We start from the raw sequence: 13,790 nt of genomic DNA, 5'->3' as shown, positions 1-13,790 counted from the left end.
GTTATCAGCGTTATTTAACTTCATCAAACCGCAGGAAATAACTTTAATCGGTCAAACAACATCTCGTTCTCCGTTTTACTGAGGGTTTTTAAGATGACATATAAATGCAGTTTGTTCTGACAACATAGCCTCAGTTTTCCCAGCTGACTTTAATGCATCATATAATTCACAATAACCGATAAAGTATCAATAAGAAACAGTTGAATCTGACACATGAACTGTCTGTATATCATTAAAACAGTCGGAGGACATAAAGAAATAGTGTCTTCATTCATTTCATTCATTTTTTAACCAGCCACCAAGCAAACTCAGTTGAATTTTCTGACAGTTTTACAAATTACACTTCTTTTGTTTTGTCCATGTTAGTTCAAATGTTGTTTCAAACTGCCTTCTCCACCGTCAGGTATGAGGACGAGACTACATGCCTTTTATCTACTTTTCTGGTCTATTCAGCTAAATATTTGAGGTTATTTGGTGTAAATAATCCGACTCTCTCACACTAAATAGAAGATCCAATGAGCCTGTGCAGGTTGGATGGTTAAACACACCTTACATCATACACCCTGTCAGCCCGCTGGTCTGGAAATGAATGTGGTGACTTCTTAATAAACATCCGACTCCAAATATCCATTTAAAATAATGTGTGGTTGTGAAGGGGTGATAAATAAAGTGTGACTGTTTGTAATTTCTTTAAATACTCAGAAAATTGTATAGAGTTTGGTCGGAGGCCGTCATCCATAGGGGATAGACCAGAGACCTGTACTACGAAGCGGGATCTGGGGTTTGCGAGGTAACTTCAGGTTCAACCCCCGGTGGTTCCCTTCCTACCGGGGCACATCGCCATGGTAACTCATGAGAACAGCAAACCCCTTTGTCTGTCCCTGAGGATTCTTATATGAGCGACCCTGATCGGTGCAGAGGGACCAGCTCCTCAGCAGGACTGGACCCCTGTGTAGGAGCCTGGTCCCCCCCCACGTCTTCTTCATCTCATTTTTTCCCTGTCATCGTGGTTTCGGCTACAGATCTCATGCCACGACAGAGACTGACCGAAGCTCTGAAGCCTTGTACCTGTTGTACTTATAAGACACGGAAGTCAGTCTACCTACTGCTCTGAATTGCTCTTTTATATTTATTTTTATTCCGCTTCCCAGCTGCTGCTTTCGGCCTGAGTCGTGTGTTTAACTTCTTCGTATTTGTCTCATATTCTACTTTTCTCTTTGTTCGTGAAATTTGCCGCTCCGCCGCCCGTGGACCTGTCCGTGTCTGTGATTGGTCAACCGCTGTAAGCACCGCCCCTTTCACGTGAGCGCGCGACAACCTCGGTTGACTCACCGAGCCGATAACCGCCGACATGTTCCGGTTCTCGGGCTCAGTGGAGCCAGATAAGACCAAGATCCCGGGTTTGTTGAACTGGCCTCGTAGTTCAGGCCCCGAGTTACTGTGATGCCCCAGTAGAGGTGAGTGTTAAGGAACAGACAGGTGAACAGGTCGTCAGGTAGAAGCCGCCTCTCGTCCTCTAATTGATGACTAATGAGTTTGTTTGTTTTGGGAGAAACACGGAAGTGTTTACACAACACACACACACACACACACACACACACACACACACACACACACAAACACAGGTGAACAGGTGTGTGTGTTTCTCTGAATCAGCAGCTTTAAAACCTGAAACATTAAAAACGTGAAGAAACTGCAGAAACATCAGGAACACACTCACCGACATATACACAACTAATACACAACATATACACAACTAATACACAACATATACACAACTAATACACAACTAATACACAACATATACACAACTAATACACAACATAGACACAACTAATACACAACATTTACACAACATATACACAACTTATACACAACATATACACAACATATACACAACATATACACAACTAATACACAACATATACAGTTCACGTACAAACAACAAATGAATCGATCTGACAGAAATCTTGTATCCCCAAACTGTCGTCATGATGTTTCTGATCAACTGATCAATAATAAATTATTATTATGATTATTGTTATTGTTGTTGTTTCTTCCTCCCTTTCTCCCTTCCTTCCTTCCTTCCTTCCTTCCTTCCTTTCTCTCCGCCTGTCTTTCTTTCTTTCTTTCCTTCCCCTTCCTTCCTTCCTCCCTTCATTCCTTTCTTCCTTCATTTCTTCCTTCCTTTCATTTTCCCTTCTTCCTTCCTTCCTTTCTCTGCCTGTCTTTCTTTCTTTCTTTCCTTCCCCTTTCTTCTGCCTGTCTTTCTTTCTTTCCTTCCTTCCTTTTCTTTCTCCCTGCCTTTCGTTCTCCCTCCCTTCCTTCCTTCATTCCTTTCTTCCTTCATTTCTTCCTTCCTTTCATTTTCCCTTCTTCCTTCCTTCCTTTCTCTGCCTGTCTTTCTTTCTTTCTTTCCTTCCCCTTTCTTCTGCCTTTTTTAGACTTTTCCTTCCTCCCTTCCTTCCTTTCTTTCTCCCTGCCTTTCGTTCTCCCTCCCTTCCTTCCTTCATTCCTTTGTTCCTTCATTTCTTCCTTCGTTTCATTTTCCCTTCTTCCTTCCTTCCTTCCTTTCTTCCTTCCTTCCTTTCTCCCTTCCTTCCTTCCTTCCTTTCTCTCCGCCTGTCTTTCTTTCTTTCTTTCCTTCCTTCCTTCCTTCCTTTCTCCCTTCATTCCTTTCTTCCTTCATTTCTTCCTTCCTTTCATTTTCCCTTCTTCCTTCCTTTCTTCCTTCCTTTCTCCCTTCCTTCCTTCCTTCCTTCCTTCCTCCCTTCATTCCTTTCTTCCTTCATTTCTTCCTTCCTTTCATTTTCCCTTCTTCCTTCCTTCCTTTCTCTCTGCCTTTCTTTCTTTCTTTCCTTCCCCTTTCTTCTGCCTTTTTTAGACCTTTCTCTCCTCCTTCCTTTCTTTCTTTCTTTCCTTCCTTCCTTCCTTCCTTCATTCCTTTCTTCCTTCATTTCTTCCTTCATTTCTTCCTTCCTTCCTTCTTCCTCCCTTCCTTCCTTCCTTTCTCTCTGCCTTTCTTTCTTTCTTTCCTTCCCCTTTCTTCTGCCTTTTTTAGACTTTTCCTTCCTCCCTTCCTTCCTTTCTTTCTCCCTGCCTTTCGTTCTCCCTCCCTTCCTTCCTTCATTCCTTTCTTCCTTCATTTCTTCCTTCGTTTCATTTTCCCTTCTTCCTTCCTTCTTCCTTCCTTCCTTTCTCCCTTCCTTCCTTCCTTTCTCTCTGCCTTTCTTTCTTTCTTTCCTTCCCCTTTCTTCTGCCTTTTTTAGACTTTTCCTTCCTCCCTTCCTTCCTTTCTTTCTCCCTGCCTTTCGTTCTCCCTCCCTTCCTTCCTTCATTCCTTTCTTCCTTCATTTCTTCCTTCGTTTCATTTTCCCTTCTTCCTTCCTTCCTTCCTTTCTCTTTGCCTGTCTTTCTTTCTTTCTCTTTCTTTCTTTTTTTCTTTCTATCTTTCTTTCTGATTCAGGTTAAAATCCAACCAACCGCCCTCCACGCACCCTCCTCCTCCCCCCTCCTCTCCGGAGGATCGCGACCGTCTCACCTGTCCATTCACTTCTACCTGGGACTCATCGGAGCTGCACGCGCTGTCGGGACGGGAGGAGCCGCGCGGGGATTTTAACGTTTAATGTGTAGAAATAAACTCTGAGCAGCTTCTCGTTCGAAAAATTCCAGATTAAAAGTTTTTTTTTATTTTTTTATTTCTACACTCGTTATTTCGAGGACTCCAGGTTCAGGTCTGATCCAGTTTCTACCTTAAATCTTTTTCTGTCTTAACTGAATCTGGAGGTTAAACGGAAGCTGAAGGATCCGGATCAGAACCATCAGGAGGACTGAGGAGGACCAGGACCCGGACCAGGATTAGGGTCAGGACCAAGACCAAGACCAGGACCAGGACCAGGACCAGGAGCATGTCACGGGCTGAGGAGCGGGAAGAGACGGACTGTGTGTGTTCAGTCGGGATGAAGTTAACGTGGGACATCAACGACCCGAAACTGCCGCAGGTAACAACAAACGGATGGATAACTGGTCGATAACTGATCGATACAGAAAGCCAGAGACCGGGTGAATCTACTGATCAATACGTGGAGTTTAGCTGAACTTTCTTTAACTCGAAATATCTTTGAGCTTATGCGAATCAACCACAAACTGATCTCAGGTCCGTTCTCACCCGAATTTAAATTCGTCAGATCTTTTGGCAGATTCAGTTGAAATCTCGTCTTTATTTAGTTGAAGATCGATTCTTCACAGAAAAACACAAACTGACGCTCACACGTTTCAGACTAAACGTCGCTAAACAGAAAGAAACAGGAAAAATACAGAGTTGTCGACACTGTTGACAGTGAAGCTTGAAAACCACATTCAGTCCTAACGTGAGGACATGATTATACAGAACATAGAAATGAACAGTTAAATCAGATGGGATTTTCTTAAATACTCTAAAAATTGTACAGAGTTTGGCTGGAGGCTGTAGTACACCATTTCTTTGGGAATTTGTGGGGTTAAAACAATGAAGACGCGTTTATATACAGAATAAATATTTTTGAGTTGACCGATATTAGAAAAAATGCCAATTAAATTAAAATAAATTAATATGCATTTGTTATCTAAAAGAGTTACATACTAGACAGCGAGGAGAAGCTTTAGACTAAGATTTTGATCCCAACAGAAACTGTTTACAGTAAACGTACCTGAAGAGTTGAATGAATGGTTTTCTTAAATAGTCCAAAAAAAAGCACAGAGTTTGGTTGGAGGCCATATTCCGACATCTCTCGAGGGAAAAGAGGAGTTCACACGCAGGACGATCACAATATTGTTTCCACGTGTTTTATTTTTTGACCAAATTAAGGCAAAAACAAAATAAATTAAAATGAATTTAGTATCCAAAACACTGACAGACCTGAGCGTGTGGAGAAGCTTTGAAATAACATTTAGACCATTACATAGGGAGATAAAATATACAAAAAATATAACAGTTGAACAATGTTATATACAAAAAGAAAACGAAAATGCACAGTTTAGTTTGAGGCAAAAATCCATCATTTCTCAGGTGGAGTTCTGCCGGAGGAGTCGACCCTCTGGACTGTAAAATCCTGAACTGCTAAAAAAATGACCCTTAAATGAAACTACCATCAGATGGATCATTTTTTATCAGCATAATGCAAAACCAGTGACAACATGCTGATAATTTAGCAATAATCCAATGTAATTCTAAACTGAACATGTTTCAGTTGAACAAGGACCAGGATTATAACAATACAACTGAAAATATGATAATATTGCTACTTTCTATTGATACCAATAGAAAAAGTAGGCTTGTAAAAAGTAACATAAAAATAAATTAAATTAAAGAGATTCATTATCCAACACAATGATGCACGTGTCAGCGAAGACAAGGTTTAAATCTTTATTTAGATCATGATGTCAGGAAACATCTTTAAATAGCTAAACGAATGAACGTGTTTCTTTATTCATTTGTTTTAATACTCAGAAAATGTGCAGTTTGGTTGGAGGCTATAGTCTGGAGTCCGGAGGATGTAGTTCTGCCAGAAGATTCTGGACTCAGCTTCTTTTTAGTTTGAACACTGAGTCTGTTCAACGGAAATATGTTAGATTATTGATCAGTTATCGACATTTGTGTCACCTCGCAGATGCATTCAATAAACACGTCTGATTATGTTGATTAAAAACATTCTGTCTGTTATTAAGTTTCTCTTCCTAAGAAAATGATTTTTGGAGTTAGGTGTTTCTAAAATCCTGAACAAAACTAAGTGAAAAATGATGGACTATAGCCTCCAAACAAACTATGTTTAGTTTATGAGTATTTTTTTTAAGAAATCACAAAATTTCACATTTTAGTTATTCATTTAACTGTTAACTTGTATTTTCTCTGGTTATGTTTTTATATCTTGAAGCTGGACTCAGAAGATCAGTGTTTATAAAATCCTGCTCTGACTGGAATAAGATGTTTCTCCTAAACATGGTGCCCATGAGCAAAAGCAATAAAACAGAAAATATTGAGACAAAATAGAATCATAAATCCAAACTCCTGCAGCAGAACATCAGCTGGGAAATTATGGGCTACAGCCTTAAACCAAACTCTGTACATATTTTTGACTATTTTGAAGAAATCTCAAAATGTTATGTTTCATTTATTTATTATTAATAATAGCCATGCATCTTAATCCCTGTAACCTTTATGTCGTAATTTATGTGTGAAGTCTTTCTCCAAACTGTTGGGTGTTTCATTCTTTTAGATTAAAAATCCCATTTATTTTATTTTCTTTACCATTTTTTGGCTAAAAACCATACATTCTAGATTTTTAGAAAAATTGATGTCATGAGCCCAGACTCCTGGAGCAGATTGAATGTAGCCTCCAAACCAAACTTTGTACAATTTTATAGTGTTTTTAAAAAAATCACAAAATTTCACATATTATTTATTGATTTGACCGTTCAGGTATTTTTCCTGTAAATATTTTCTGTTATTTCCCCACACCATGGTCTAAATGTTGTTTTGAAGTTATAAAGATAATAAATCTGTTTTATATTAATTTATTTAGTTGTTTACTAAAATCAGTCAATTCTAAGATATTTAGTCTAAAAAACAAGTCTTCATGTAAACTTGTCTTCGTGGTATCAAAACCTCAAACTCCCAAAGAAAAGATGAATAAGAGCCTCCAACCAGATTCCCTGCAATTTTTAGAGTAATTAAGAAAATGACAAAATGTCATATATTATTTATTCATTTAACTGTTATATTTCCTCTAAATATTGTTGTGTATCTTGAATCCAGACTCATGAAAATCCTGCTAACAAAAATCCTAAACAAAAAAAAACAAAAAAATCCTGGAACAAAATCCTAAAAAATACCCAAGAATTTCCAGAAATATTACAGGACACACAGTTATAAATTATATTATAGGATTATAATCTGGGATTATTTGGAGAATTTTAATAATTGATGTTTTAGTTGTTTCATGTTTTTATCTCCATTTTATCTGACATCAGATGATAAAGATGGTAATTTTATATTTTTGGGTAAACTAATCTAATCTGAAAACTGAAATATCAGCTGTTACTGATGATTTATCAGTAATCTATATAATCGATCTATTTTATCATTTGAATTAGAAATATTTCAGTTAAATCCATTTGTGAGAGTGTAAATCACATTAAAATGAATGAAAAATTTTTGATAAGACAAACAGTTTGTTGATAAAATGATTACATATTCAGTTTTAAAACAAATCCGTGTTCAATATTAATGAGCCAAATGAAATCAGATAATTAAATCTTGAGGACTCAGTTTAATCTTAAAAATAAAGACAACGAAGATTGTGTGTCAGTCTAAAGGTTTTGTGAAGGTTTTTGAGGTTATTTGAAGGTTGCAGGAAGGTTGTGTGTGTGTTGTGTGACTCGGCTGACTCGGCTCTTCACTCTGTTGTTGCTCAAACAGTAAAAACTGGTTTTTATATTTTTGTTTTCAGTGAAACTAAAACATCAAACTGAGAGTTTCTCAGGTCGCACAGCTGATCCTGAGTCAGCTCTCACACTAATGGGTTCCAGTTGGGTTTAATGACATGAGTTTGAATTCACACGTAGGCGGATAGACATTTTTTTTGGACTAAATATATTAGAATTTTTTCATTTTCTGATTTTCTTAAACAGCCATAAATTGTACGGAGTTTGGTTGGAGACTACAATCTATTCTCAGGTGGACTTCTGCTGAATTCATGACCTCAGTGGTTCTAAAATCCAGACTATAACTAACTCTGTCTGCAAAAAATTACCTTCACATGAAACTAATTTAACATGAAACATGCTCAAGAGAAAGATGAAGCTGGCAGGGTTTAGTCAAACATCTTTTATGTTCATTAAAAGAAAATAAATGAAAAAGTTAACGCTGATTTCCACAAATAAACCAAAGTAGTTTGTGCAACAGACGACCCTGTTTATGTATCAGTCAACCTGTTGTCGGGTCCCGAGCCAGTGGCTGACAAACTGTGAACCAGTCCGGAGTTTACAAATGACTCAGATTTTACAGTTTGTGTAGTTTACGCGAGTATTTCTACTTTCTGCCACTTTATACTTCTACTGCAGTACAGAGGAATACTGTATGTCTTACTGAGCCACATTATTCAACAGATATAGTGACTTTGATTTTACAAAGAAAAAACACATGATCATCTGAAAAGATATGATCCATTATTACAGAATAAAAGCCTGCACACACACACACACACACGCACTGCTGAGTTTCTCACTAAAAGGATTTATCACCTGTGTGCACTAAATATTATCTAAACTATCTTAGCCAGTCATGTTTTGAGCAAAACTGTCAAAAATTCTCTAGTTCCAGTTTCTCACGGTTGAAGATTTGTTGGTTTCTCAGTTTTCTACGACAGTAAACTCATCATGTTCTAACGGCTGCTCAGACAGAACTTGACAATAAGTTCACTAAGGATTTTTTTTTACTATATTTTGTCATTCTATTCACTGATCAACCAAACGATTTTCAGGGAAAATAGCTGTCAGACGTATTGATAATGAGGCCTGACAGCTCTCTGTGATGGAATACCACGACCTTACTGAAGTTTCCTGTTTGTTCATCACTGACACACAGAAAATATTTAGGTCGTCTGATTAAACTAACTTTGAAACAAATGAGCAACTAATATAAACTAAAACAGTTCAGGTCTGAAAACCAGATTTTTCTAGATTCTTGTAGTCACTGTACAAGACCAGGGCCACACCATGGAAGGCAGGTTCCCACTTTGCCTGGTTGGTGATCCAGTCTCGGACCCGAACCGAACACTAACACCAGCAGAGTGATACGTCTCACCCCGTTCAGTCTCCGCTGTTCAACTACAACAGGTGCTCGGTTTCTGTTTCCTACCCCGGTTGTCACCAGGTGTATGTTTTGTGTATTCAGTCCCGGTCTTTGGACGTTACGTCTCTGCAGCTCAGCTCCTCGTTCAGTTGGTTTTTTTACTTCTCACTTCTCACATGATCCACAGAGAGACCAAGAACCAGCCAGAAGGTTCACCGTTAAACTAACCACCTGTTTTTGTCTGCCTGTCTGTCTGCAGGACACGAAGCAGTTCGACCTGTTCCAGGAGTGGACAGACGGATATGTTCGTTACATCTACAGCGGTGAGAAACATTTATTAACAAACAACTTTAGTCATTTTAATATGCAAGAACGAAAAATCCTGATCCGGATTGGCCGGCTTCAGTTTACTCCGGTTAAACCAGCTAACAGTTCCAGCTAAGTGTTGTTCTTTATTTTACAGCTGAAGACAAAAATGCTCAGCGGCATCTGTCCGGCTGGGCGATGAGAAACACCAACAACCACAACTGTCAGATCCTGAAGAAGTCATGCCTGGGAGTGGTGGTCTGCTCTCGAGGCTGCACGTTGCCCGACGGATCCAGACTGCAGCTCCGCCCAGCCATTTGCGACAAGGCCCGGCAGAAACAGCAAAGTAAGAAAATCCTGAACCAGGACCTGTTAAACCTCCACCTGTGCTGGTGCTTACCTGACCAGACTCTGTGTTTTTCAGAGAAGCTGTGTCCAAGCTGTAACGCTGCTCTGGAGCTGCTGCCGTGTCGCGGTCACAGTGGTTACCCCGTCACTAACTTCTGGAGAGTCGACGGAAAGGCCATCTTCTTCCAGGTCTCCAAACAAATTTGAACCAGATCCTGACAGTGTAAACAGTTCTAAACCAGATCCTGAAAGAATAGACAGATTTAAATATGGTTCTGACATTCAGGACAGGTTAAAATCAGATTTTGAAGGAATAAAAAGAGTCTAAAACAGATCCTGATAGTTTAAACAGGATTTGGTCTAACCTAGAACAAAGTCCTGATGGTCTAAACCAGTTGTTTTTTTTCTTATTTATCTTGTTTTTACTGTTATTATATTTATTGTTGTTGTTGTTTTTGTGATCCTCCAGGCTAAAGGGGTCCACGATCATCCCAGACCAGAGTCCAAGTCCGAGACTGAAGCCAGAAGAAGTTCAGTGAAGAGACGAGTCAGTTCACCTCCGTTCACACCCAAAAGACGACTGATTGAAACACAGGTCGACAACAACAACAAACAACAACAGCTGTTTGTTAATATTGGTGTTGTTTGTTTATCGTTTATGTTCTATTTGTTTACTGCTTCAGGCTCTGGGCCCCGCCCTTCTCTCCTGCGTTGAACCGGCAGACAGAATCTCCTTCATCGAACCAAACTTCCCGCAGCATTACCCAGCATTCCAGAGTCCAGAGCCCTACTACAACCCCCACAATCCACTGGGAGAGGCCCCACCCACACTGCAGAAACCAGCCAATCCCAGGCTTTACATGGGCCGGCCCGGCTACGAGTTCCAAGGATACCTGACCTCACCTTCGTATCCTGTGACCTCTGACCTCTGTGACCCCAGGTCAGCCTCACATACAATCCAAACCGGATCCTGGTAATGTAAACAGGTCCAAACCAGATTTAACCTGACAATTCTAAACCACATCTTGGATTTTTAAATGTTTAAACTTAATCCTAATAGTCTAAACCGTTTAAATGAGATCTTGACATTCTGAACAGGTTTAAACCAGATTCTCGAACTTAAACAAAGTAACCGAGTGATCCTGAAAGCATAAACAACTTAAAACAATATTCTGACAGTTTGAACAGGATCTGATCAAACCAGCTTCTGATAGCAGGTCAAAGACAAATCTTGGTAGACGAAGTTCTAAACGAAATTCTGACAGTGTAAACCACATATTGACAATCTAAACAGACCTACATCAGATTCTGGTTTGTGTGCAGGGTGGCCCCGGTCTTGGGCTCCTCCTCCTCGTCTTCATCGTCGGCTCCTCTCTCCTCCTCCTCCTCCTCCTTTGACCCCCAGACGAAACCTCCTCCAGGCTGGAAGGAGTTGCTGAAGAGCTCTGCCCCCTATGGCGACAACCACCATTACTACAGTGCCGAGTACCCCTGCCGTTACCCTGGCAATACCCCAGGGTCCCCCGCAGCGCTGCAGACCATCATCACCACAACAACCAAAGTGAGTTGGGTTCCTCAACAGGGTTCAACGGTAGACCTTAGATCTGGAAACCCAAGGCCTGTGAGCTAATGAGAAGACAGCAGGGTCTAGAAGTGGGTCACTTCTTTGAGGGTCCCTAAAAGTGAAAAGAATTTGGGGTCCCCGTAATTCTAGGAGTTAGGTGTGTCTCGTCTATTAGGATCCTCCAAATGTTGTTGCCTTATGTATTTTATTGTCCCCAGGAGTAAGGAACATTCAAAGTCCCAAAACTTCAGGTGCACTACTTCCTTTAGGGTCCCCAGAAATAAGGTGTGACGAAACTTTGGGAACCTTAAAAAAAATGACACACCTCACGCCTGGGGACCTTACTTTCTTCTCATTGGCTGGCAGACCTTCGGTGCCAAGCTGTGAGACCTGCAGTTGGACGTTTGCTTGTTATCACAGTAAACTGAAAATGGAAAGGTTGACAGGTGTGAATGAAGTAAATTAAGTGGTGTGGATTAAACTTTACTGTCATATTAATATGAGTCCTGATCCTCCTCAGGTATCCTATCAGCCCTGTCCGAAGCCTCCTGCAGCACTTCCTCCCTACCAGTCGTGTCCCAAACCTCCGGCCGGCCTCCCGTCCTACCAGCCGTGTAATCCCCCAAAACCTCCGGGCCTCCCCGGCTGCTCCTCCCTGCTGGATGACACCTCCCCCTCCTCGTACTCCACTGAGGTGAAGGTGACGGAGGAGTCGGGTGGAGTCATCAAGTCTCTGTCGTTTCAGCCCGAACCTCTGCAGACCAAAACAGAGCGGGCCGATGGTTACGACTACCGCTACACCTACCCCAACACGTACCGCTATGATGAGTACTGATGCAGCACTACCTCCAACAACATTACCACGACTACTGTTACCATGAGTACTGCTATGAGTACAAGTACTCCTACTACTCCTACTGTCAAAACAGATGCTTCATCTATCCAAAAATAACTACTTAGTGACCTACTGAACTACTGATGAGGATCATCAGGACAAAACTTTGGTCCATGAGAAGTGTTCTGAACATTCATGGAGTCTTTCTTGTTCACAGAGGAACGTCCTTTTTCATCTCGGATACTCCATCTTACCTATAGCGCCCCCTTCAGGACAAAAAGTGAAACCTTTTACATATGGATTTTGTAAATTTAAAGGCAAGATTGGAATGAAATCTTTGAACAGTCAAACGGGGGTCTCAAAAACCAGGATTCAGTTTGCCAAAAAACAGCTTCAACACAAGGCCCAACTTACTTAGTGTTTTCTGAGGCTTTCAGCCACATCTTGATAATGGAGTTGCTCAGTGGTCATTTAAAGGTGAGGTGTGTCACTTCTTATGGGGTCCCCAGGAATGAGATGTGTCACTTCGACTGAGCAATGCCATCTGCCGAGGAGGCCATGAGATGTGGCTGAAGGCTTCAACAACACTGAGTAAATGGACTTTGTTTTGGGAATATTTGGGGAAACTGTTGTTTCAAAAGTCAAGTATGAACTTTTGAGTTCAGGATTCTGTTATTTTGAGATAAAGTTAAACAATAAATTACCTCAGAGAGAACCAGGTCTTCATTTTAAAAAACAGGTTTGAATCCTTTGTGTCTGATCTGATGAATTAAAAATAATAAATATTGTTTGGGTTATTTATTGAACCAGTCAGTTATACCTAAAGTATGAGTCGCACTGAACTAGACTGATCTGGACTGCCTATGTTCCTGAATGAGAGAACAAAGAAACTGAATAAAACAGTTATTTTGACTGAAGAGACGAACTACTGTACAGACACTGGTTTTCTGTTTTATTCAGAGTAGCCAGATCTTAAAGGAGAATCTAGAACCACACAGACGTTTTGACAAACCAGTTTAAAACCAATTTAAACAATCTCACTTTCTCCCTCGATGAATTAAAAAAACTGTTGTAACAGCCCTTTAAAAGTTTATTTGGAGTCTTTGTGGATCCTACTTTCAACGTTACTGTAAAATGATAAAAATGTCACTGGGTGTTTGTTCTGGCTTCCTCAGCTGGCATTAAATAAAATGTTTGAGAACCATTGGTCTACTCTGAACCAAAATGGTATCTTTACTTCTGCAGTCTGTGACTAAACATGAAAGATTTTTACATGTATCTTTCACTGAGGTCCAAATTTTCCCCTTTAGCAGTTTGATGAATACAGGGCAAGATTTTGTAGAATCAAGTTTAAATACATGAGGATTGAATCTTAAGACAGTTTTGTGAAACGTCACATTTTCATAGGGTTTGTAGAAACATCATGTATCAAAGTGTATTAAGGGTTTAAAATGGTAAAAGCCTTGATACAGAGTTTCTGTGGGAAATGTAACCTCACCACTGGGCACAGAGATCAGGAAGATTTAACTCAATGTTGATATCGACATGAAATCTCACAGGTACCACCTCAATGTGGTGTCAGGACGGTCCACAGGTGGACCGGCGTCCCCTCCAGGGTCCGGAGCCTCTGAGTGAGAGCTCTGCAGCAGAGGATCAAAGAGCTGGTGTTTGGATTTCGGCTGGTTTCAGTCTGTATGAGTAATAAATGTTGTTTTGACAAGGACGCGTCAGGACAGGAATCACTCTGCTGTCCTCACTGTGAACCTTTAAAACCCTCAAACCGCCTCCCCCTTCTCCTCCTCCTTCCTTCCTTCTCTCCTCCTCCTCTCTTTCACTACCTTCCATTAAAATCACTCATTTCTCTGCTCTTTTCCTCGCCTCAATCGTTACCTTCCCTTCAGTTTACA

General features: G+C 40.4%; 1 protein-coding gene across 1 annotated transcript; it reads left to right on the top strand.

The window, feature by feature from the left end:
* The first annotated feature begins 3,908 nt into the window (after nt 1–3,908).
* gcm2 (glial cells missing transcription factor 2) lies at nt 3,909–11,883 on the top strand. The gene is made up of 8 exons (XM_040126280.1): nt 3,909–4,001; nt 9,090–9,153; nt 9,294–9,482; nt 9,561–9,673; nt 9,954–10,079; nt 10,168–10,424; nt 10,808–11,045; nt 11,569–11,883. The coding sequence occupies exons 1-8, from the start codon at nt 3,909–3,911 to the stop codon at nt 11,881–11,883; spliced, it is 1,395 nt and encodes a 464-aa protein (XP_039982214.1).
* The last annotated feature ends 1,907 nt before the right edge of the window (nt 11,884–13,790 follow it).

The sequence above is a fragment of the Xiphias gladius genome, chromosome 5, assembly GCF_016859285.1.
Source record: "Xiphias gladius isolate SHS-SW01 ecotype Sanya breed wild chromosome 5, ASM1685928v1, whole genome shotgun sequence".
NCBI classification, from domain to species: domain Eukaryota; kingdom Metazoa; phylum Chordata; class Actinopteri; order Istiophoriformes; family Xiphiidae; genus Xiphias; species Xiphias gladius.
The sequence above is the reverse complement of the archived record's forward strand: the minus strand, read 5'-3'. Positions and strand labels throughout refer to the sequence as shown.